The sequence below is a fragment of the Bactrocera tryoni genome, chromosome 2 (assembly GCF_016617805.1).
Source record: "Bactrocera tryoni isolate S06 chromosome 2, CSIRO_BtryS06_freeze2, whole genome shotgun sequence".
NCBI lineage: Eukaryota > Metazoa > Arthropoda > Insecta > Diptera > Tephritidae > Bactrocera > Bactrocera tryoni.
Genome location: NC_052500.1, coordinates 25,152,648 through 25,179,434, shown reverse-complemented (window position 1 = coordinate 25,179,434; position 26,787 = coordinate 25,152,648). Strand labels below are relative to the sequence as shown.

General features: G+C 38.2%; 1 protein-coding gene across 1 annotated transcript in view; it reads left to right on the top strand.

Annotated features, from left to right (window-relative positions):
- LOC120768126 (protein O-mannosyl-transferase TMTC2) overlaps nucleotides 1-26,787 on the top strand; it is a 266,237-nt gene that overhangs the window by 201,327 nt on the left and 38,123 nt on the right. Inside the window, exon 3 of the mRNA XM_040094680.1 lies at nucleotides 12,547-12,633. Coding sequence (XP_039950614.1) covers nucleotides 12,547-12,633 — 87 coding nt within the window. The remainder of the gene's footprint in view (nucleotides 1-12,546; nucleotides 12,634-26,787) is intronic.

The window sequence follows — 26,787 nt, the reverse complement described above, 5'->3', positions numbered from 1 at the left end:
CTTTAAATTCGCAACGTTTATGATAGTCCAATGGCTTCAGTTTTTTTTTTCTTTTTTGCATATCTTGAAAGTGTAGACTTTCAAAAATATGACCTTGGAAGGATTTTTTAAAAATTCGACTTATTTTCGCAGATACAGCCGATTTTGTGACGTGGCGTTAGTGTTCACTAGAATTGTCTCCTAAACTTTAAACGCGGTTTTCTCAAAACTGACTTTTTCGGAACGATACCCACGATTTCTCAGGTTCTACTTGACCAATTTACTTGAAATTTTCACAGAGTCTTTCTTATAGGCTTGTCTATGGTTGGAACTAGCCCCATGCCCAAATTTTTATTTATATTATTTTGTAAAAATTCGAAATATTCAGATAAAGTGATCCGAAAAGACTTTTTTCCAGGCAGTCGCCATTCTGTGAAAAAAATTTTTTCCCACTTTTCCGTGGTTCCGGCTATTGCGACATTATTCTAGATTAATAATCTTTTTTTTTTTGGTTTCAGATAACTAGGAGGGTTGAAATCATGGGTATGGTCAAGTGGAAATTTTTAGAGACCCCCCCCTACGTCAGATCATAATTTTTGAAATTTTTTTAGTTTTTAAATTTTTTCTGTACTCTTCTAAAATTAACAAATAACTAATCAAAAAATTGATAGTAAAAATATTAATTGCCTATTTTTTACGACACTTTAAAAATTACCTGAAATTCATGCTTCATACCCCCTTAAGTTAGAACAATTTTATGTGGATGCAAGGCCAAATCCTCTTTCAAAATTCGCCAGCTTATGGTTTAAGACAATCCCAATCCTTGAAAATGTCTTGGAATCGACAAATGACGGTCGTCAGCAACATTTGCCTAAACGGCAGCAATAGTTTCATTACTTCGAGCGGTTTTTTGCCTTATTGGCTCTTGAATATTATGTAAAGTAAATGTATGCTCGAAATTTGCAACCATTCGACGAATAGCAAGCACAGGTAGACTTTTATTACGACCATAAAATGCCAAAGGCGCACGAAAAATTAATTTGAGATCAATTATTTTGATAATAAAATCGATAAGTTTGGTGTTCTTGTGTGTTATACCTTTCCATGATGAAATTGAAACATTACTGAATGCAATGAAAAAAAAATACAAATCAGGCACTTAGAAATCGTATTATCTCGATTGGAAACCTCGATAATTGCATACATAAAACAAATTAAACATTTTTTGCAAAATCTCCAGGGATTTTTGATATTTCTGTTTATAATTAAAATCAGAAAAACTGATATCCACCGTTGTAGGCCTACGTACAGGTATGCTTGTGTGTTAAAGTTTCCACTTCAAGATAAATGACAGCATTAATCAACAATCAATCAAGTCAGCCCAGTTTTTGGACTTGTGCGATGATTTATGTGCAAATATGAGAGATTTTCTTTGATTTGATTTCAACACTTCTTTACTTTGCAAACTACATAAGCAGATATTATATATTGATACTCTAAATGATCCTCTGTGTGTGAGTTGTTGAAGTGAAGGCATCGTAAAATGAAGCATATGATTACTTTTAGGAGCACACTTTCAGAGAAAAAGTTTTCTTTTAAAGTTTGATTTGAAATTAAAGGAACAATGTGAAAAAACTAAAACCAATTTGAACGATAAATTGCTGTCAACTTACACAGCGCATTATTTTTTTTAGTACTTGGAAGTTTGTTTGTACATTTACAAAGTTCACAACGACAGTGGTCGTGCTGGTTTTGATCCTATTTCTCTACCGAACCACTTGTCTAGGTTCAGGGTAAAAATTCTCTACTATAATGGCAGCTTTCTTCCACAACTTCCTCTCATTTAAAGTGTCGGAAAGCTCTCATGTTAGTTGCATACTGTATCTCAAGCGATTACTCTCGCAAAATGCGATGCAGCGGCGCATTTTCTTATCTGAATTCCGAAATATCCAAATAACAATTTATTAAACGCTCTTTATCTGGATTACTTTGCAAGCTTAAAATTTTCTGAAAGTGGGATCTTAAAGATATGTGCCTTGTGGGCACCCTTACAATATTACTAAGTTTCCTTTTAGATGCTTTTTTGTCCGTCCATTATCAACACTACCTCAAAGTAACTTTGTGGTATACCCTATTTTGCTAGTGTTTTAAGACCTGAGGTGTTCTCCTCGGATACATTGCTTCAAACAAACCTTGAATTGAAGAAGCTGAATGCTTTTTGGCAGCTTAGGAGAAATATATTTTCAGCTGCCTCGACCGAGCTAACTAGTCTGGCGTTTCATGATCTCCTGATAATGATAACAACCGAGTTATGTACTACGAGTCTAGTTATTGCCGGCTTGCATAACCTAACGCTGTGAGACTTAGTATTGGTGCTTTAATTGCTGCTTAATAGTTCACCAGAAGGGTTATGAACTTGCTATATGGAATAGGAGCCCACTTAACAACTTCTGTTCTACCAACAATTCCGGCCTGAAAGACTGAATTGAAATCATATAATTTGAAACTACCTTTTGCGTATGAATTCTTTTTCTTTATTAGCGTAGACCACTTACCTGGTTACAGCCGAGTTCTCACCATCGCGTCAGTCGTTTTTCCTTTTCGTTGTTTGGCACCAAATGGAGATTCCAGGTGTAAACAGGTCCTGCTTCACCTAGTATTTCCAATGGAGTGGAGTCTTTCTCTTCCTTTGATATCTCCGGTGGGTACTGCGTCGAATACTTTCAGAGCTGGAGCGTTCATTTGGACGACATGACCTACCCAGCATAGCCACTGTCTCTAAATTCGCAGAAACATGTCAATGTCGTTGTATATCTCGTCCATCTCATTCTTCCATCGACTGAGGTATTAGCCGTTTTCAATCTTTCGCAAATCCTTTCTCTCGAAAACTTGTAACGCCAACTCATCAGTCATTTAGCAGGACATGAACAATAAGTGACGTATAAAGTTTGGTCCTTGTCTGTCGAGAGAGGGCTTTATCAAAAGGGGAGGGTCTTATCCGAAGCTGCTGTTTCCTTTTATTGGGGACGTTTTTCACGTGACGGGTCCCAAACCCAGCGCATAATGCTGAAGAGGGATGGTTCGCCTTCTCACTTTATCTCCTCTTTTCATTTTAGCTCGCATTCAATCGGATGTTCGTTGAATACCCAGAGAATACTTGGTCTAAGACCAGAAGTACTGAGCTGCTTGCACCATATGTAGAAGAATCGTGTCTGGCCACTTCCAAGTGAATAACGCTCAGAGAACTTTCTACACATTGCTCCATCCACCTGCGTATGGATTACTACTGAAGAAGCCAGCTCCAGTTCCTATTCCTTTATCATTTGAATCGCTGGTGAATAGTAAAGCAATTTTTTAGGTTTCATTCATGAACCATGCCGGAATTAATGTAGCTCCTATTTTTAATATTATGTATGCTTTTTAAGCTCCAACTTAAATTTATTTCAAGATGCTACATGATGAGATGGTAACACTCACAGTAGGCGAGTCTCTTGTTATAGAAACTCTAAGTTTTAAAGACCGCTTAGTTTGAAACTAGACTCCATCACTTTCACACACACATTAATAGTCGCAACATTAATACGAAACTGCGACAATTGCCAACGCTACAGTATACCGTTAAACAAAGCAGCAGTTATACAGAAATATTTGAAAGGGCTAATGTCCTTTCAACATCCTGTGCGTCAGCGATGACAACAAACGATGAAGATGACGCTGACTGCAACAGTGACAGCGTAGAAATGTTGATTGTGACAATCACTGAGAGCAACAAACACAAAAAACCAACTACAACCAGAGAAGAACAATAACAACAACAAAAGTGGAACAAAAGCGGAACAAAAGTTGCAACCAAAGTTAAAACAAAAGCGCAACGACGAAGTCATCAAGCAGCAATGCACGCGCCGCAAATCCCGCCAAGCAACACAATGGACCACGGCAAGTTGCAACAACAGCGGAAGGAGCAAACATTGCAACCCACGCACCAACGGGCCTCAACAGTTAGAACTCGACCGGCATTGTTACATTTGACTATTGCATATGACTACTGACGGTTGTCTGTCGGCGGCTGTCGCTTGTTTGTTGTTTGCCTTTGCTGCCGCCGCTGCTGCACCTCGCCGGAACAATTGCACATTGCTGACAATGAACCGCAACTGATGCGAATTAATGCGAGCATACAGACACACACATATAATTCTACATGCCACCATATATAGCGGATCATGGCACAGTAGTTGCAACATGACCGGCAACAACGGAAGTTGTTGTGCCAGCATCATGAGCGAAATTGAAAAACCGAGAGATAACAATTTTCACTACACACACACACACAAATGTTAGTGTGTAAGTGTATTTGTGTAGGTATGTGTGTGCGAACAGGCGCTCATTATCGCCACACGGGCAGTTTGGCCGACGTTCTTCTCGCTGTAGTGGTATGGGAGAGCGGTATTTGGACAACAACTGCAAACACATATATGTACATACTGACAACCTCATACATATACACAAGCACTTATGCACCCACATACACACACATATGCCAGCGCATGAGTTACAATTTGAGCTGTGCTGAGCCATTCAGCTGTTGCATAGTCGACGCTGCACTTGCAACATTCACTGATTTGGTGCGCGCCAACTACATGGGAGTACACATTACCGTTCCGCAATTACAGCGCTTGCCGTTGCTGCATAACCGCAGCATCATCAAGCAAACCATTTATTTGTTTAGTTTTCTCTTCTTTTTTTCAAATTCACCACACGACGGCGGACAATGAGTTGGAAATTTGTATTTTAAAGGTTCGTTAAGCACAATAGACAAGTGGAGAGATTGAGTTACGGGATGAAATTGAGGGAAGGGATTTAATTAAAATTTATAAAATTCCAAACTAGAATTTAATTTATACAGGCGTGGTGGTCCCAAGTAGTAAGCAAGCAGTATATATAAACTCATTGAAGTTTCTGACCGAAAAAGCCAATGAGCTCGCAAGAGGGGACACCCTTATCCCAAATACATAAGATTGGGAACGGAATGGGTCCCCGTTAACTTCCAGCGCTGAATTTATAGATCTCGTGTGAGCTTAGCAACAACTAGTTTCTGTACGACAACGAAATCTTTTCAGCTTAGAGCAGGATGTAGACTACTCGTCTTGCACTCCTGCTCCCTTACAGTACTCATCAGCAACCTGGTATAAAGAAACTGTGGAACGGCATTTCAAGCTTCTTAAGTACAGTTGCAAGCGAAACCACTGGTTTTCATAAAGTTCGAATGAACATCTGGTACTGTGTGGACAGTCGTGTCGGAGTGGAGAAAAAGCAGACAGCCTACCTTGCAAAGTTGCGATCGAACACAACAGGGGTGGAGTGGGATAGATACAGAGAGTTGAAGGAGGAAAAAGACGCATATTTAGACAAAAAGAAACGAAAGCAGTCGAAATGCGTGAGTATGAAGAGCTTGAAAAGCTGGCCGACAGAGGTGATGCTCTAAAATCTACGAAAAAATGCGGCCATTAACAGAAGTTTCAAGAGCATACTTAAGTAGGATCCAAAGTGGTGATCTAATGGCTGCTGTTCAGAGCATACTGAAGTTATGGAGGCAACACATCTCCAGCCTGTTAAACGGTGACGACGGAAAAGATGTCTCATTGCCCGACTATGATGAGGTTATCATCTGCCTGAAAAATAATAAAGCGGCAGGGGCCGATGATTTATCGGTCGAACTATTGAAATACGGCGGCGAAGAGCTGCCCAATCCACGAAAAGGAGACACACAGTATGTGCTTATTACCATGTGATAAGCCTCCTCAACAGCCCATATAAGGTTCTATTGAGCGTAGTGTTTGAAAGACCGAAGCCCAATATCAAGAAACTGATTGGACCTTAATATTATGGCTTTAACTCTGGCAAATCTACAATCGACCAGATTTTCACAATGCGCAAATCTTGGAAAAGAGTCTCGAAAGAAAGATCGACACACACCAACCTTATCTTCGATTTTAAGACGCCTTAGCCGCTTTGTCTGAACTTTGTATCCCCAGAAAGCTATTACAGCTAGGTAAGCTGAAGTTGGGTCACACCAAAAGCTCCGTTATGATAAGGAATGACTTCTCCGAGCCGTTCGATACCAAACTAGGTTTCAGACAAGGCGACTCCCTATAGTGCGACTTCTTCAACCTGCTGCTGGAGAAATTAATTTGATTCGTGCTGCAGAGCTAAATAGCGAAGGTACCATCTTCTATAAGAATGACCAGCTGCTGGCGAAGCGAAGCAAATGGATCTGATAATGAACGAGGGTAAGACGAAATATCTCTTGTCATCAAAAACAATACCGCAGAATCACTCTTGCTAAACGTTCCCTCTTTGGACTGAGTAGACAATTGGCTTCTCCCTCAACATGCTATGTGGTGCGGAGCCATGAACAATGACATCATTTAATAAGTCGGTCTTAGGAGTGTTCGAGAGAAAAGTTTGCGGAAGATTTATGGTACTTTGCGCATTGGCAACGGCGAGTATCACAGTCGATAGAACGATGCGCTGTACGGCGATATTGACAAGTTCAGCAAATCAAAAGACAGCGGCTGCGGAGGCTAGGTCATGTTGTCCGGATGGAAGATAGCACTCGAGCTTTGAAGATTTTCAATTCAGGTGGAAGCAAAGGAAGAGGAAGACCTTGCGTTGGAATTCCTGATTGGCGGCAAACAGCGAAAAAGTTGTTGTAAACTCAGCAATAACCACCTAATCGATGCCTACGCCAATGAAGAAAAAGAAGATGTAACCAGATTCCTTCTGTTAGACGTCTGATTTGTATACGAAAAGTGTCGTATACGTATAACCCCTTCCTCAACAGTAATCTTGCTTCAATACCTACCTCCTAGAAACGCAACTGTAACGTATTTCGTTTGGCTAGGGTGGAGGTAGATACTTTTCCTGTAGGTAGGCAGTAGATGCTTTCGAAGTTTCCTTGAAGCTTCATTGTATTGGAGCGCAGCATCAATGACTTCATTATTCATAATACAAAGATCTCATCACTCAAATGTCATAGTTCGACAGCACGAACAGCGACTCATGGAAAATATAAGTCATAACGTGCTCTAGTCAACATAATGGGTCGCGCGCTTTCGCTTATATGCAATTAGTGCAACAAGGTTTCAGTAACTTGTAATGCAATTCTAATGGCATAAGGAATTTACCATACAACAAAGGAAGTAGTTTAGAATTAGTATACATAAATGTATGTATGTATATATAAGCTCTCTCTCTTCCGTAACTCATTGAGTACTGGAAATTTGTCTCTAGGCAGAATTTTTATTTAGTATTTTCAGGAACAACCAAAAATTTATTATGTATGTATGTATGTTATGTAGACATTAGTGGCATGCTGTCCACCCAAAATTACAGACAGGACGACATGGGCGGCTGATAAAAATAGTTAAAAGCAAAGCAAATCATTGGCCATGCCACATGCATAAGCAGCGGCATGTGTTTGTGCCACACACAGCTTTGAGCACACAATTCAAATTTCGAAAGCGAAAACTTACTGCGCCGGCACTCAGCATCTGCACTTCGGAGGCAATAAAACATTTTTGCACACAATTTATTTATTTATTTACATTTACAACTGACACAGCAATGACAGCGTCAGCAGCCCATTGCCATTGCTATGGGGCAGGCAATTTAAAGTAACAACAGCAACAACAACATCAACAACAACAACAAATGACAAGTAAATGAATGCACGATATTTTCATTCGCTTGTCGGTCGACGATTGTGGATGGCGAGCCGAAAATTCATGCACAACAAGCAAGCATGAATAGCAATAAAAGCAAACAACAAAATGCTTTCACAGCAAAATGGAGAAAAAAGCGAACGAATCTTAAAAGGATTTAAATTTTAGTTACAGAGCTTTGGGCTTGTGGTGAAATGCGGTGTCGGTGTATGTGTGTGTGTATTTTTGTGGAGCTGTAGAAAATAAGGTGAGTGTGAGATGCGTGCGTAGTGGAGTACAAAGTGTTATGAAGTTAAGACAACTTTTGTATATGTTTAGAATGAATGATTAACTTTTCTTTTTGAAGCGACTAACGGCATTTTGTGCCCCAGTATGTATGACTTTAAGATTATTTGCATTTATAGCTAGCTGAACTAGTGCTTTTGTGCCTCAAAAATTCCTTAGTTAGGTTTACTTCCCACAGAAGAGAGCCGATTTACCTCTTCAAAGAAAAAAAATTTTTTTTTTCAATTTCAGAAGAAGAAAAATATTAACTTCAGCCATAACGCAGCTATAATTTGTTTGAGAGATGCAGTCTTTTTAACAAAAAAAAGTATACAAATATCTTTGTTCTGACTTTGATCAGACACTTTGGACGGTAACTTAAAGCTATAGCGGTTATTTCTCTTCAATATAATCGTTAATAGTAGCACTACCTTGGATAGTAATCTATACCAAATTTTGTGAAGATATATTCATAACTAAAAGAGTTTTCCATACAAGAACTTAATTTTGATCGGTCAGTTTATATGCCAGCTATATGCTATAGCAGTCCGATTTGAACAATTTATTCGAATATTGCACCGATGTTTTGGAAAATCATTTGTGCACAATTTCGTAAAGATATCTCGTGAAATAGAGAAGCTTTTCATACAAGCACTTGATTCCGATCTTTCAGTTTATATGGCAGCTTTATGATATAGTTATCCGATATCGGTACTACCGACAAATGAGCACTTTCTTGCTTAAAAAAGCACGTTTGCAAAATCTCAGATCGATATCTCAAAAACCGAAAGGCTAGTTTACGTATATACAGATGTACTGATAGGTGGACATGGCTTAATCGACTAAGCTCATCCTGCTGATCAATTATACGTATACTTTATAGAGTGTTCCACGTTTCCTTTTAGGTTTTACAAACATCATGGCAATCTTAGTAAACCCTCTTTATGATATAAATGTAAATCACTGATTTAAACCTATATTTATTCGATTCAGGTTAGTTAAAACCGAACTATATGCAGAAGTCACAGTTAGATGACTAACTTATATGCAATTGAGCTCTCTAAAAAGTATTCCGTATATGCTCTTTGAAGTGTGGCTATAGCAGACAGACTTATTGTCACCACTGCTAAGAGAATAGTGCTGTTCGATTCGTCACTTTTCTGATTTCAAAATTACACATTCTCGTTTTCACTAATTTTTCGTCATTTAAAAGTAAATGAATATGAGGTTAGGTTATAAAAGTGCCAAAGCTGCTTGTTCTGCTCTCTCCTTTCAAATATTTCATTTAAGAGAGTTGCTTGTTCGATTTGCCATTGCTCAAAAATTGGCGCATCAAAGGCCTATCATCATCATACTAAACACGGACAATATAAATATCGAATACTTTCTAATGAGATTACGAGTATATATTATATTGATTGAAATGCTCAAACTGAAGTCAATGCACATTTTGTATATAGAATTTTTAATATTTTTCAGAATTAAAATAAAATCATTGCAAATAAATTAACATTCGTACATGCCTACATAACAGTAGATTTTTTACAGTTGAAATTCTCCCAAATTCAAATTGTTGCAGATTTATAAAAGCGCTTAAAGCTTCCAAGATTTTTGGCTACTTTGCTGACTATAATTGCATTTACTAAAACAAATTGAAAGAGAATTTTTAGCTTGTTAATGTTTTTTTCTAAATAAAATGTTTATTTATGAGCTCAATGATTTTAGTTCGACGAGAGAGAAAATGTTTTTAAATAGAAAACCGAAACGGCTAATCTGTTTGTAAATTTTGACTTCAACAGAAGAAGAAATTATAAGACTAGTTCACTATTATTACAATGAAGTGACTTAAAAGACTTGTGAATTTGTTATTGTAATATTGATTAGAGTCTTTCTTATATTGACCGCCGAATGCTTAAAAAAAGCTCACAAGGCACTGTAAGCAAAGTGGTAATATGTACCTTTGATTACTGTCTCTGTTTTTTGAATTTTTGTCTCCTTCTCTCCTGCTTGACTGGCATGGTCGCTTTAACTGTGAAGAAATGTTTTAGTAAATTATATTTTGTCCGGTAAAAATATTTTTGGTCCTTACTTTGACTAGTTCTGGGCTAATGTTGTCCGTGGTAATAACCTCCGGGTTCTATAAGAACTAATCTATGCGGCGCTTACAATTCAGACACGATAAGAAATATTATCTCCATATAGGTAATATTCAGATGATTGCTTATCAGTCTCTAGCGTTTCATAATTTTTATAGTTGGGACCTTTTCTCAAATAATCGTTCATAAAAACTGAATCATACCATAAACGATCATAAGCGAGTGGCTAAACAGATAGAAGTAAGTGAGTTGCGATATTACCATACTCAACATTATGTTGCCCCATTTTGTAGAACAAAACCGACTGAATAGATAAATAAAGAAAAATTCTTAATAATATACCAATAAGGGTCCTGAGAAAGACTCTTCTGAATCATTAATACTTATTATATGAAGCTTATTGAGAAACAGAACCAATGCTTTGATATTAGAAAGAAGAGGAAATAGTTTACATAGTTTTAGGCGAAAAAAAGACTTTTCCATGATTTGATTTTGCGCCTTAGGTTAGGTTAGATGACTGATCAAAGATCGCTCCTTTCTGAAGCCATAAAAAAAGCTCCAGTGTTCGAACTTATAAATTATCAAAACGCTTAGTAGAGTGGGTTGTCTAAAGGTATGCGCCTGTAAGGTGTTTAAAATTTGGCATTCCAAACGCGACTCAGTCAAGAAACAAATGTTGAGTTGTTTCCACCTCATCTTCATCTATACAGCTTCTGCATATGGTGTCTGGTAAGATTCCCAACCTAAAAATATAGAAGTCAATAGGGCAATGGCTTGTTAAAAACCGCACAACTAAAGATAGCCAAGCCTTACTGAGGGCAAAGGGATCATTAAATCTCTTGCGATCGATCTTAGCCTAAAAGGCTTTTGCGACAGTGCATGCACCAATGGTGGCCCAGCGCTCACCAAGCTTTCGCGAAGCCCAGCTATCTAGTGGTAAAACACAAGAGGATCCCATTCTACCGATAGCGGTTCTAAGGTGCCTTTTCTACTAACTCATCAGCTTTACAATTTCCTGCGATTCCGCTAAGGTGTGACACCCATACCTCTCTTATCACAGAGACGAGATAAGACACACCTTGACCATCCCTGAACGCTTTATAAATGAGTGGCCGCTCTGCTATCTGAGTGGAAGTTTCCTTCTATGAAGGACGCTGCACTCCGGAGTAAATCTACTGCTACCTTAACGGCTGCAACCTCGGTCTGGAAAACACTGCAACAGTCAGAAATTCTGAAGCTGGAATTGATAGAGAGCGCCCGACAGTAAACCCCTTTGGAGCCGCTGTCACATAAAGACTCCATAAAACATAATGAACTCCATAAAATATAATGAACTTGACTTACGGTGAGCCAGAGGACCACTCCTGGTGAAAGACTCCACCTTTTTTATGCTCGCTCTTCGATATTTGACTTACACGAAAGCTTCCTATCCCGGTTGAGCCCCAGATATTTCACTGTATCCGCCGGTTGCAGACAAATGTCTCCCATTTGTGGGAACATCAAGGTTTTATTTAGGTTAATGAGAAGACCATTTATGACTGCCCAATTTGTTTCGACGTTGAGATACCCTTCCGTTAAGGATTTTGCCCCTTTGTTATTTTCAAAAATATATGTATATATTAAAGTACTACAACTTATGAAAGAAAAAACTGTTTTTCAACTTTTGAAACTCAAAAACATAAAGTGTTTGTAATAATAATATTTCTAAAATAGTATCCATAATTAATTTTGGAGAGAGTGTAGTTTCTGCAATATTATTTCTAAACTTATTTTTACAACCTGGTCCTCAAAATATAGCTAATCGATGGTTTTGGTGCAAATGTAGCATAGATTTGGGCTGAAAGGAGAAACAGGCATATTTTCAATGGTTTTGCAAAACGTAATAGTTGTATGTATGTATATAACCTGCTAATTTGAATATTATTAAGGATTAACCTCCTCCTTTTAGGCTGAAAAAAATATTTCTATACTTATTATATTATCTTAAACTGATTAATTTGATACTTAATGCGGATTAATCGGATTTATGCACTACTATCAGCAAATTTTACTTGGCATAGCTTACTTTCAGGCTAAAAAAATAAAAATATAAATTCTACAGTTAAAGCTCAAATTTTTTATGCAAAAGAAATGAGTATAACATTATTCTTCCATTAGTCGTCACAACTAACAATGAACATTGTTATTTAAAGAAGATGAGTGTTTCATTAAATATCAGTTTTTATCTGTAGCATACTTCAAGGCACTTGAGCACTATGGACAACGCTGTGAACACTAACAATATCAATAAATTATTGATCGAAGACACATATAATTATAAAAAGCAAATATTTATTTGAACACGAAAAGTCTGTTTAGATACTCATGTAGTGTTATTAAAAATATTATTTTATATTTACTATACTCATTGAAAAAACAAAAATGTATCTATAACTACACATATACATTACAACTAATAGCACTTTATCACTTCACTCTATTTGCAGTATGGACTATACGAGCTTGGGTTGTTGTACGCTGGCTTTTGTGCTGTATCTGAATACCCTGAATGCCGGATTTGTTTACGATGACAGGTGAGTTGCCAACAAATTTTCATTTTCTGTCCTTAAAACCGATATCAACACACGCACACATACACTTACACTGAAATATATAGTTAATGGTCATAAATAGAATGGCTGTTATCTCTTTGCCGGCATGGAAATTTGTAGCTTAGGACTGTAAGCTGTGCAATTCCAAGCATAGCTTTTGCACCGGCCCAACTTTTTATATTTAAATTAATAACTTACTCATAGCAAAATTTTGCAAAAACACAAAAAAATGTGCAAACAAAATAATGATTTACGACCTCCGAGCCACGCCAAAGCACTTTGTTTAAGCTCTCTTCTAACAACAATCACAACTGATTTGCTGCCTTTTGTTGTGCATTGAATTCCTATTTATTAATTCTAAGCGAGTATAAATCTACAACAGCAGCGACAGCAAAAATAAAAGTGGCAACCGCACGAGTAAGGTAGCACTAAGTGCGGGTGGAGAAGAATGTTTCATGTTCTCTCGAAGGGCATGAAAATATTTGAAATTTTTCCGTGAGCAGGGTTTCAAAAATCTTACATTGGAATTTAATATCCAAGATTAAAGGAAAATGTAAAAAAACAATTTTTTTTTTTTAAATAACCTGGTCACGTGACTATTTAATTTCATAATAATATCCACTCTAATGCGACCACGTACCCCAGCATGACCCTAGATACTAAACATCACTGGAGGGAACCGAATGGAAGAAAGAATGAAGCCGCCGGGCACCGAATTATGGTCGTCTGAAGTAACAGATTCCAGTAAAAAAGTTTAGCAAGCTGCTTGGTTGTCTCCCAATCGACGCTCAAAATCAGATCGATCATGTTGTGAAAGATAGACGACAGAGCTATCTAGGTCTTGTTGTCCCGATGGATGAAAACACTACAGACTTGGAAGTACTTCAGTTTCCCGCAGTTGAAAGCTGAGGAAGACCGCCATGTGGTTGAAGAGATCCCAGAAAGATAAAATCAATGTTTTAGATATACGAAACCTGGGAGAGTTCAAACCGATTTTAATATATTTTGACAATAAGCTTTTGAATCCACGATCAATTAGTTTCGCGCATAATATTCACCTTATTTACTATATAATAATCTATTGTATATAAGGAATAATATCAATGGAAGAGGCGATGGTCGTTATATATATGATCTATGGATACTAAGGAACAGCCCCGAGCTATATCGTCTTTATACTTAGTAAACAATATTGGGTAAAGACAGGTACGGATTTCTATAATTTTTGGATCAAATTCGACTTATCCCCGGAAATATTATGTATTTCGCTCAAGCTTAGTGCCACTTTGAACATAGTCTCCGTGGACATTGCCGGTATTTGTATTGCTGCGAAGTGTACTCTAAGGCTCAGGGAAGCTGGTTACATGAAGGGGTCCAACTAGGACACGCCGAGATTCTCTCTTTCTTCAATAGCATTACTGCAAACTTTGATCCATGCCTCGCAGATGCCACTCGTGCCGGCTTTTCACACATTCCGACGAGAGAGTTGTGGATGAGAAAAAGTCGCTGAAGAACAGGCGCGGTAAACTTTTCCACGGATGGGATGCAGCGGATTTTTCTGTAGAGAACTCTCCGTCAATCATACTGCTACGAAGTGCAGCCTTCTTCAAAGAGGTGTAAATTCGCTTCCATAGCCTTTCCATAGCATTACCAATAGTCTTTCTTCATATTGGACTTGTATGGGTGTCCGGTCACAGCGGAATCGTTGGAAACTCTGAAGCCAATGAATTTGCTAGAGAGGGTAACCTTTCCAATATTTCGTCCATCTTAGAACCTCCAGTGAGTTCGATAAGATCTGAGATCCTTCAGAACTAGAGTGAACTAAAGTGAACTCTAAGGGATCCTCCGAACTACTGGCTCTTAGCAGAGTCAATATCGACCCAACGGTAGGTGTTCTAACTGGACACTGTCCAATAGGTTCACACGAGGTGCGACTAAGCATTTTATCGAGCGCTATTTGCCCAAGTTGTATGAAAGAAGCCGAGGTGGATTCGTCTTTTCACTTTCTCTTCTATTGCTTGACTTCTGGAATTGATAGTAATCGCCTCAAAATGCTTCGTCGGTCTATGAGGTGATCACTTTTTGTAGAGTTTACGGGTAACACAAAAGACATATACATATGTGTCCAAGTAAGATCCATTGATTTTATAACAACCTTACGATCTATCCTAACTTACATTGCCACAACAGTCTACGCTATTAGTGTTACTTCTAAGAGAATTATATTTAGTAAACGAGAATATTGGCGACATACTAACGATAAAAGGTGGGCCAAGTTAGAGCTCAACTTTTTCCGATACCGAACTCGGCATTTATGAACCCCTTCCTTAAGACAAGCAATACTTTAAACGGACTGTAGCAAGTTATTTCAACTCTAACGTGGCTTATCACAATCTCAGATGGTCAAATGTATGTACAGACAGACATTTCGAAATAAAATTTTCCCTTTACTACACACTTTTCGTCTCAGAGGCTTTTGATGCATATAACCCTATAACTAACTCAATTTAAGGTATTGCAAACAAAGCTATTAAGCGCTTTTGCAACATGTTGCGAGAGTATAAAAACACCCGCACATACCCACGTACAAATACCTACAGAAATAGGAAAGTTCAAGTGGAGAATTCAGCATACAAACGAAACAAAACACGACAAGCCTGTGTAGTAAATTCACAAAGTACAATTGAGCAGCGCTTATCTCGATTTTATTAGCCAATACAAGTTGGCAAAGTAGCTGCAGGAAATGGCACAACACACCAACACACACTCTGCCCTATACGCCCTATACACACAAGCATACTAACCCACTTCAGCAGGCCTGCCAGCCGAAGCGGCATAAACTAAATAACTGTAGTCCCAAATAGCCAGAGAGCGTACATCAACGAGAGTGTGGCCATGCGGCAGCCTGGCAGTGTTGGTAGGAAGTGTCTCTGCGAATGGACATGGCCGTGGATGTGGACGTGGTTGTTGTGGAAATGGAAAATGGAAATGGCAGCAAGCATAATATTTTGGCATGGCTTTTATACGTTTATGAAATTAAAGTCCACAAATGTACAAATGCAACGCTCCTTCTAAGCACCGACGTGCATGTTACGACAGACGTCATTGAGAAGAGGACTAAGGAAACTAATATTTTATGCTCTACTGTATGCACGCTCGAGTGCTGACCCTGACAGACAGTCGGCACGGTAATTTATAACTGTTTAAGACAGTAGTTCTGCAGATTTGATATTTAGTAACAACACCTCTAAGGAAAACAGTCAACAAACTGAAGTTATGGTTGTTTTAAGTTTGGATGTGAACAAAATTGTTCTCAAATATTTATTGAAATAAGGTACTGCAATTTATAATTCCTAAACTGAGATCTTATAAGAGCAATAGTATACCGTAAACAGGTTATATTCAGTTTGACACGAAATTTGTGGCATCCAGAGGGAAACATCGGAGACCCTAGAGGATATACTATACATATATAAGTGATCAGCTGAGTTGACTTAGCCATATCCGTCTGTCTGTGCTAAGTACGCCATCAGTTTTTGGAATATTGTTTTGAAAACTTTCCATATGTTCGTTTCTGCCCAAGATGTTGAAGATCGCCGATATCGGACCCCTTTAGCACATAAGTAGCTGCCATATAAACTGACCTAACAAAATCAAGCTGATGTTTGGAAAGCTTTATTAGCTGAGAATTTTACATGAATTATCGTCCGAAGTAGCGCTATAATATCCGAATATTTTGTTCAGAGCCGATCGCTATAGCATATAACTGCCGTTCAAATTACCTGATCAAAATCAAGTCCTTCATTAGAGATATTTTTTTCTTTATTAAGTAACCATGATTCGTGGTCCCATGATAAATTAGCCTCTTTACGTAACTGGAATTGTGATAGAAGGTATTCAGTATCAAACCTCAATGAACTGGAATGCAGTAGAACGTTTTCGGTTGGATGCAAGTAGTTGGCCGATTATGTTTTCAGGATTAATTATCCTCATACATATCACTACTATTAGAAATTCACCTGTGAAGGGTATTATACCTTTCGTTGCAGCCGAATTGACATTCTCCCTAGTTGCTTATAACTTTGAAATCAGTCAGAAGGTGAGATGAAGATATTGCCTATAAGGAAACCTAAAGTCTGAGCCTTCTGTAACATCCAGCTACATAGACCAAATGCTCAATATTATGTACTCTTTTCTACCACAATACCAACCTAGTTAAAAGATGACTACTCCTCTTGGACCTGCCAACTCAACATCATCTGGTATCGCAAAGGACCAAACTAGTCTACGGGTGGCTTATTGGCCTACCAGATTTACCGGTTTCTGAGAACTAAGTATACTCGCTATAACCCATATGAAGAATGTATTTTTCTGAAGCTGACAAAATTTGACTGTTGTTGATGGTGGAACAAACAAATTTCTGTCAAGTTTACAACTTTCACTGGAAAACATATGGATCCATTCCGGTTACGTAGATTCGACTTTAGTGGGCTGCCTTCGGTCAGTCTACAAATTAAACATAGAGTGGTGAGTAGAATTGAGATGTAGAGGGCATATATTACCAAAGATATTAAATATTTATCTGAAAATTATTTCCTCAGTGTAATAAAGTGGGTTCTCCTTGTAAGTTTACTGAGAACTATTTCTTTGTCTACAGTTACTTTTGAAGTATCTGTCACTTAATAAAACCTTAAGCCACGGCCGAAAGATGTTGACTTAAGTTTCATCCCTATAAGAGGCTATATTTGGCCAAATCCGTTCAACAGAAGTTGTGATCGGTATTTCCGCTGTAACAACGACTCGCTGTGCTAGATTTAAAACCTGCCACATATGTAGATAGAAAATTCTTTGAGAGGTTAAATTAAGCGCTTAAATTCAAGGTTATTACCGAATATAGGACCTGAAACTATGCTCCAACCAGAATAACAAACTCTATGGTTTTATTTACATTTTATGACTTAGAAAGAAAATATGTATAAATATAATGTCGGATTCTATGCTTTGTTTAGGGTGAAACTCCGAAAAATCTTGATTCGAAATTATCAGAAATAATAGATCCAACTGGAGACTAATATAATATTCTTTCGAGTTATTGTTAAATCATAATATATCTAAGTTAGGTTAGGTTAGGTTAAGTTTGGTGGATGATCCAGATATCGAACTTGGACTACTATATGCAGTACTGCGTGACACCTTAAAAATAGAACTCCTGTAATTCGAAATTAAAAGTTAGCAAAACGCCTTGTGTACAACACAAATTTGCTCAGGCGTTTAATTTCTACTTCCACCAGCTCCGTGAGATATCTGAAAGTGTAAACTTTCAAGTGTTTAAGCCTTCATCTTACGAAGATAATCAAGACGGAAGTATTGAGATGTTTCCACCTCTTCTTCTACCATTTAGCTTCTGCAACTGACGCCGGGAAAAATCTCAACTTCATTCTACATTCTGGACGACCATAGGGCAATGGCCTGGTAGAACCAGCATAACTCGGAAGGCTATTCATACCGATGCAAAGAACTCACTGGATCTCTTGCGATCGATCTTGGGCCAAAATGATCTTGCGACAGCACCTAGCTCAGCGCTTCTCAATTTCCTGTGAGACCCAACTATGCAGTAGCAGAATAGATGAGGTTGGGGGAACACTGATCCATTCCCAATCTACTGAGGGCGGAGCTAAAGTATCATTCTCATTTAACATAGGCCTGGCCCCAAACTGGTCTTCTCAAATGACTCGATGCTTTTGAAAACGAGATTAGGCATTAATTAACCAGACCTGAACGTACGGTTAATAAACTCAAGGCTACTATCGCTATCCTGATAGTAGAGTGGATGGTCATTTCCCTGAAGGAGGCTGTGCAACGGAGCAGTAAGTCTACCGCTACCTTAACACCAGCAACCTCGGCTTGAAAAACAATGCAATAGTAAAGGGATTTGAAGATTAAGGTGAAACACGTTCTTGACAATATACTCCTCCATCAACTTTCCACAATTCCAATCTTTGACCCAATCAGTTCCACTAGGAATATTATATTACTATTTCTTTAATACTATATATTTCTTGTTCAAAAATTTTTGTTTTCTGTAAATATTCGATTTCTTAAGGGGCATATTTTCCGTAGTTGAGTCTAAGTTGTGATTTTGACCTGGTCAACAACTTACGGTCGGCACTCAGGTACAGCCGCAACAAAACAATAAAGCGCTGCTGTGGTGTATCGCTGTAGATGGATGCTAGTTTGGCTGTGTGTGTTTTTTATCGCTTACCTGAGCTATATTATAAGCGGCAAATGACAAAAACAACGATTGGCTATAAATATTTACAGCAGTACATAAAGCCAAGCAGGACGTTTTCCGTTTCTCAGAAATGTTAAAAGCCTAGTGACAGATTTTGTAGCACTTAGAATTTGCTATAAACTGGGAAACAACTCTGGCTGGCTAGAGAGACCAGCTGAATTAGTTGGACTTAGTTTTACAGGTTAAGCAAATGTAAAAAATTCATTTATATTTTGTGTTTGAATAGCTAAAAATTATCAGACATAATATTGCAACCACCTTCATGTTATAAAACATTTCAATTTATGGAGAGAATTTTGTTAAAAAAATCGGTACCAAACCCAAACGGAACTCATAACGCATTTAGTTCGGAGTTTCGCTACTAAAAAATATATAACATGAAACATGTTTTTCAAAATCACTTACAAATCGCTACAAAGTTTTTCAACTTCAACATTATCGTAAGCAGTGAAACAAAATAAATAGCTTGAAACCCTGTTTGGGAGGAAGATAGTCAGGTATCGACGTCCAAAAGAAGTAAAGCGTGCTGTTTGGACTATAAACAAAATGTTTCTAAAATCGATATCTAACGCATATAAAAGTGTTTCATATCGCATGAGGACCCAATGCATGTGCAACAAATATTTGGAACGTCCATATTTGGGCTAAATTGATAATATTTTAACCTGTTACAGTAATCAGAACATTATTCATCGAGGATTTTCTCAGTTTGTAGAGGCAACTCGATTTTAGTCTTTGTAATTGAAAAAAATCGTCGAATATCGTGTAACCTGAGAGACAAGATTTCATATTAATCCTTAAAAAGTATTCATAACGTTAAATCTCCTCAGCTTCCTCAATGAAAATAAAGAAATAATTCGTGTGTGAGGAGTATGAACAGATCTCTGACCCTCTCTGGGGTTTCAGATTCAGATTGCCGTTCTGAATGGCTTTCGCTTTAGTTTTAAGCTTGACTTTGTTTTCATCTCCAAATAACTCTAAATAAATTCTCCTATTTAAGTGGAAAAGATTAGATCGTTATAGTCTGTTTAACTTCGAATCAATCCTAGTGCTTGGAACATACCCGGTATGAGGTTCTAGCACAATATTTTCATTGTTGTCTCCCTACCTGTTTTCATATATATGTATGTTGAATCGTGTTGTCAGAAAACGTCTTGAAAAATCTTACATCGAACGAACTCTATTAAAGTTCGCACAGCAGAAACCCATATTTGTTACGCATTTCTTATCTAATAACTACACAAAATTCTTCAACAAAATATTATCTAAGGTACTAAGTTTAATTTACATTGCTGAGCATTTAATTTCAGCAAGGTTGCACTTCACGGACGAACAATTATAGTTGAGAACATACACACACACACACACGAAACTTATGCGACGTGTAAATATGCTCAAGAAACTATATTGCAGAATATTCGTACTTGAGAGAGTAACGGAAAATCTTAAATTTCCCCGAAGGCAAGTTGCCACAGTACAGGAAAATGTACACCAGCAGACAAAAACCGAGCTCATAACTAAATATACCGACATACTAGTATGTATACTATGCAAGTTTCCGTGTGTGCGTCATTTAGATATATGTGGAGTGAAATTTTATGTTGCAAATACTCTGTGTGCATAGTTGCCTGCAAAGTTATGTGGCAATGTGTGTGGGGCGTACACATATGCGCAAGTTTACGGGCATTTTTTTGTAACGCGCCAAGCGCCTCTCCCTCGCCTGCCCCTACACAATTGCAAGCTTACTACGCTGTCATGCGCTTCTTAGGGAATAAAGGTGCTCATATTACAACACATCCACCCCCGCACACACTCCACTCCAATTGCTCTCGTGCCACATACAAGCGCTACTCTGCTGGCATTCCTCTGGGTATTGTCGTCGACACAACAAAAGCCAACAACGTCAACGTGCACATTGTGGCTGCAAATTTGCCGATAACGCACGCATTCAATGCCACCCGATGCCTGTTTGTTTGTTGACGTTGGTGTTACTGTCGCGCAACTTTCAGTCTCGGCACACCCGTAAGTGCTGTCGAGTAGTTCGGGCATGTGTGCCTTTAGTGTGTTCCATGGAATATGCGGAGTGCTCCAAAGGTAATGGAAAAATGTTGGGAAGTGTTAAAAAAAAATAGAACTAGGCATTCCAATTATTTCTAGTCAAGGCGCCCTATAATTTAGAGTAGAAATTTACTTAGCTTATGACATATTGATGCAATTAGACTAAAACATAACCTAACATACATTCTATATACTAAAAACCTTAAATAAAGCTAGCTCAGCCATGATAAGACCAAAATATGCGACCTTTTGTATGAATTAGGACCCTCACTTAGATTTTCCAGCGCCTAATGAAAACACATTAATGCCAATCTGAGCCATTTTCTTGAATGAAATGTATGAGAAATCTCCAATTCCAGCAGCAGCGTCATGAGATGAAACATTTTGTTTTACTTTTAGCAAACGAAAGTCTCTAGCTCACATGGCAACACAAATTAGGCAATATTCGACAGAAAAGGATTAAAGGCTTATCCATTTCAAGGTTCTCAACTTTGTAAAGAACAAACACAAGAACTTTAAATTTATAAGGGATTGTTTACTTTCATTCGAAAGAACATTCTTTGTTTTTTGAAGATTATCTCTTTCAAATATATATATAGGCTTTAGACTTTACATATCACACAGAAAATAGTCTAAGGGTGTAATATCACACGATCTTGGTGGGCAATCGACCGGCCAGAAACGTGAAATTTTCTGCTCAGCGAAGTATTCTCTCAATAAATCTATTGATTGAAGCGACATGTGGGAGGTGGCGCCGTCTTGTTGAAACCAAATGTCGCCGAGATCAGGAGCTTCAATTTCAGACGTCAAATAGTCGGTTATCATGACGCGGAAACGGTCGTCATTGACGGTTACATTCTCACCGGCATCATTTTTGAAGAAATATGGACCGATGATGCCACCGCCCGCACCACACCAAATCGTTCTTTTTTCTGGATGAAATGAAGGCTCTGAATGAAATTCTTTAGGTTGCTCTTCGTCCCAAATGTGGCAATTTTGCTTGCTTTTCGATACGGTATTTTGAGGTAACATCGGTATCTGCGCTGAATTGGTAATAGTTTAAGCTGTTACAGTAACCAGAACATAATTCATCGAGGGTTTTCTTAGTTTGTCAAGATAATTTCAACGCCAGCATATCATTTATAAGAAGAGAGTCTAAAGAGTTGTTGATTGTTTCTCTCTGAACGGAGTTAGGTGTTTATTGGAACGTTCCATCGTATACGTACCATATCTGGTCAGTGGAATGTGCATGTCTACCATGTATGCCAGTAAAGTCTTGCTTAAGCTTCCAGAGAAAGGTCCCGTCACACTACGCTTCCTACAGGAATAGTTTCAATGAAACAGGTATTAAGTATTTAGGAAGGAGCTCCCTTTGGACTTTATCAAAGAGCTTACAAGTCTTACGAGTATTAAACACATCTTGTGTTCGGGGGTCTTCAAAGATCTGAATTTGTTACAATTTAACCTCATTTAATCTAACCATAAAGTAATTGGTCGAGGAATTCTCTAGTTTCTACAGGCAGATCGAGCTCTGTTTATGTCAAGGTTGCTAATTTGACTTCTATGATGACATTCTCGAGAAGAGCGTCTAAAAATTTTTTGAATGTTTATTCCTGAACGGTGTTAGTTGTTCATTTAGAATTTACGTAAAGTCTTGTTGAAGTTTTCACCAAAAGGTTCCGTCACAAGCAAGTGCCTACAGGAAAGGATTCGAACAGTTCGACAGTTATTACTTAGTGAGGAGTTCGCTTTGCTGAGTTTAGAGGTGTTTTTACGTAAGTGGTTGCTGTAGCGACAGAATTCTGTCCAGCTAACAGTCCTTGGTCGATCAAAAATCCGGGTCTGTTCAGGTTACGTAGACCTGACTGTCGTTGGAACTTTACGTAAACAGTCTTCGAGGGTCCTTAAGAGGTTTTCTATTATTTTCTGCAACCGACTGTTTCCAGGAATCAAACAGATGTTGGGAAATTTTTGTTCGGTATTTTATTATTCTTTCTAGATCCTTGCAGATTTTAAACTAATGGCACGATATTTTTAGCCTTACGCAAACTGCTACAAATTTGTCAAAACCGCATTAGTACTGAACTGGCCATGGAACAACTCGAATTTTTTACATCGCTCAAAATTGTTTGTATCTATTTGTGTGTCCACATAAGAGCTGTTAGCATTATGTTGCTTTTTATTGTTACTACCAACCGACCAAGACCAACAGGACTACACACATATATGCATGTTTGTGAAAATGCGTTTCTTTTATATATGATTTCGTTTAAGCATATTTGTGTATGTGTATGTAAGTGTGTCTGCCAGCAGATTTTCTCCGTCCCCTCTACTTGTAGCACCCCAGCATTGAACCACAGCAGGAGTTGGGCGTATATAACGGCGCAGCTAAGTGAAATACGTTACAACGTCGAACAACAACAACAATAACAATAACAACAAAGCCGGCAAGAGAAGGCGCGTAAGGAAAGCTAAAGCGGCACAAACAGCAGCAGCATCGACTCAATAAACGCCCTCAAGTATGCAACACAATTTACGGAAATATTTTCACAATATTTTTCAGAGCAGCAACATTCGATTTCACTTACTTGCAATGCGCCCCACTTGCCAGAGGCATGTGTTGTTGCTTTTTTTTTTTATTGGTTTTTGTTGTTGCCTGCTATTTATTATTGTTGGTTTTGCTGCAAAACATTTGAAATGAAGCATAGAGCGCAGCTAAACAAAAACCACCACGCCAATATACACCGCATACACCAGTAATACTGGTGTACAACGGTTGACAAAGCACCAAAATACGAAGTGCTGAAGCTGTTAGGGAGTTGGGGCGAAACTACAAGCAGGCATAATAAATTTTTTCAGCCTCTGTTTTACTTCACTGGCAATTATTCTGTTGCAATAGTGAGTCACAGACTCGCAGCCGTCTTTGCCTCGCCTCGCCCACAAACAAGTCCAACGTCGAACGCAGTGGAGAATATAAGATATACCATTGGTATGGTCGCCCTCTCCCTGCTTAGTACCGTTGAGTCTGCTAAGCCTTGCAGCAGCTGTACTTGGCTTGACAGTGGCACCACCTGACCATGTTGCCGCTCTAATATGATGATCGTGTAAAGTAGGAGTAACAACAGCCTGCTGTTTGGTTTTGGTTTATTCGACTACTTCGCCTACGAACCCAGCCAGCCTTGCTTACGCCTGCACCTTCGTGTCTGCGCCCTCCTCTGTGCCTTCGTCTGCTCCTTCACTCTCACATTTCTCTCCGTCTTCGGCCGTCCGGCGTGTGAGCGGTTGCTTTCGGTATGCTTGTGTGCTCTTGCTAGTCAATACTCTTGGGCCAGTTGTTGAATATTGTTGTAGCAAAGTGGCTGCTGTTCAAAAGGTAAATATTTATTTGTTTGCGCTCACTTGCCGCACAGCGAACTCCATAAACAATTCACTAACATTTCTCTCGGTGCACACCGAGTGGAATTAAATTAAAGTGAATGCCTGTTTATTGACCTAATTTTTAAATGCCAACCATTCGAGCATGCACTCATGCCGCTACAAAATTAAATATGAAAATATTTAATGATGGTAAAGTTATGGAATTTAAGCCAAGAAAATATGAGATGAAATTAAATTTGAGTTGCAATGCGAAATGTTGAAGTACATTAAGAGCTGAGTGAATATTTTATATATTGGGGTTACGACTTACAATAATTATGTAGGAAAAACGCTAATTGGTGGTGTGCGCAAACTGAAAAGGGAGATAAATTTCATACACACCGACTAATATCAACTTCTTAAAGCAGCTACTTCCATCTACATTACTGCAGAATCAGGATGGGATGGAGTTTCGTTGGTTTCTTTTGGTTCACTACTGGACTGTTAGACCTCAGACCAGCAAGCATTGCTCAACTACCAGCAGCTGTGCAGTCGGAGGATGCATTTGGCCTAGAAAATATGGAAAGTGCTCCAGTGAACTCTTCGTCTTCAGTGCTCTTTTGCCCCAAGATAGATCATAAAAAGTCTCATGAGCTCTTAGCTCTCAGAAAAGTTCACCTTTCACTGATTTAGACTGGACACTGTCCGATTGGGATTCATGCTGCAAGACTAAATATCCTAATGGATGCCAGCTGCAACAGCTGTTTGGAAGAAGATGAGATAGAATATTCTCAACATTTCCTCCTTTAGTGATTCACTTGTGCCATATCAAGATAAAAACACTGCGGATCTCATAACTTTAAGCCTCCAGGTGAAATAGTGCAAATCGGAATAAAAAACCTAAGCAGATTTGTGATAGGTACTGAGCGTTTTCCCGAGAGTTGATATTCAACTAAAGTAGTTTTCTAGAGACTGTACATAACAGTCTAATGATCCCACTCCATGCTAAGTGATCAGGCAATTAACCTGACAAATATATCTTAGCTTACATTATACTTTGGAACTTAATCGACTGAAACAATGGTCCTTTTTAATACCAAAAATTTCTAGGTTTCGATCAAGCGATACTCAGGTATCGTTAAAGAGTTTTAAACATATCACAAAATTTGTTGAAGCATCTAATATTGATTCCAGCCAATTCATCCGGTATAGAAAATATAAACGATAGCTAACTTTTCAAGCTTTGTCTGGTTTAAACTAAAAGCTGGACATTCGAAAAGAAAGTATCAACAAAACTTGTATGCTTATGAAGGAGCGAAAGAGTAGGCAAAAGAAAGTTCAACTAATTTGAGCTCAGACTCAGCTAACACGCATTGTGTTCTCACTCCTCACAGTTGGCCATAATTAAAGTCCAAACAACTTTGGTTGAGCGAACTGGGAGTTTCTGGATGAGTGTTCGATGGGGGAAGCACAAGTGCATCTAGTTCGGCTTCCGAGCCGGGTTACAAATGCTTGTTCATCTCACAATCTCGGCCTTTATTTTTGTCAAAAAATGTTGTTTACTATGGTAGGACGGGAACTTTTCAATTGACCTGTTAGATCAATGATGCCATAGTTTCGAACCAAACTTCAGGTTTTCATTTGTATATTTCATATTCTTAAGACAAAATATTTGCTTATACCTTTGTTGGGCATGGAAGTTTTCTCTATGCTAGAATCAGTTTCACACACAATGTTCAAAAGTTGATATTTTGTACATACATTTCTTCCTCATACATTGGTTGATGAAGAAGTCTGGTTTTTCAATGGTTGTTATACATTCCATAAATGGCATCAAGATACCTACAGAAGGTAATCAAGATAGTCGTTAATAATTTGTTAAGATCACTTCAAAGTCTCTCCCCAAACGACTAGGTATATAACTAGTTCTTTGTTTAGAATCTTAGACGAAAGTTGTTGAAACCCTTTCAAGAACTTCTAAGAACTGAAAGTGACTTTCAGCAGTGAAAAACTCTCAGCATTAAAGACATGCAAGTGAGAAATTCAACGACTCCGAAAGTTAGGCGCTCTTTAAGCCATTGTATGGAGACCCGAACCGTTAGTCCCTGAGAGCCATCAATAAGGCGGATATAACTTCTTTAAAAAAAAACCACCAATTTTTAAGAAAATTCAAATGTTTTTTAATTAATGTGAGGTACAATCAATACAATTAAGGGGTCAGTAGGGTGAAGTGCATCTTATCGTTATGTAAGGCTTGGCTTCGTTGCCTATTGTGAGAAACAAATAGCTTTTTTTCATACCCCTATTGTTTTGATGCGAAATAATTATATTAATTTTTATTTAAAAAAGTGGCAACTCTATATAAATATTTTTCAAATAGGGTCTCCTACATTTATTATCTTTGGTATTCCAGTTTTTTTTTGGGCATT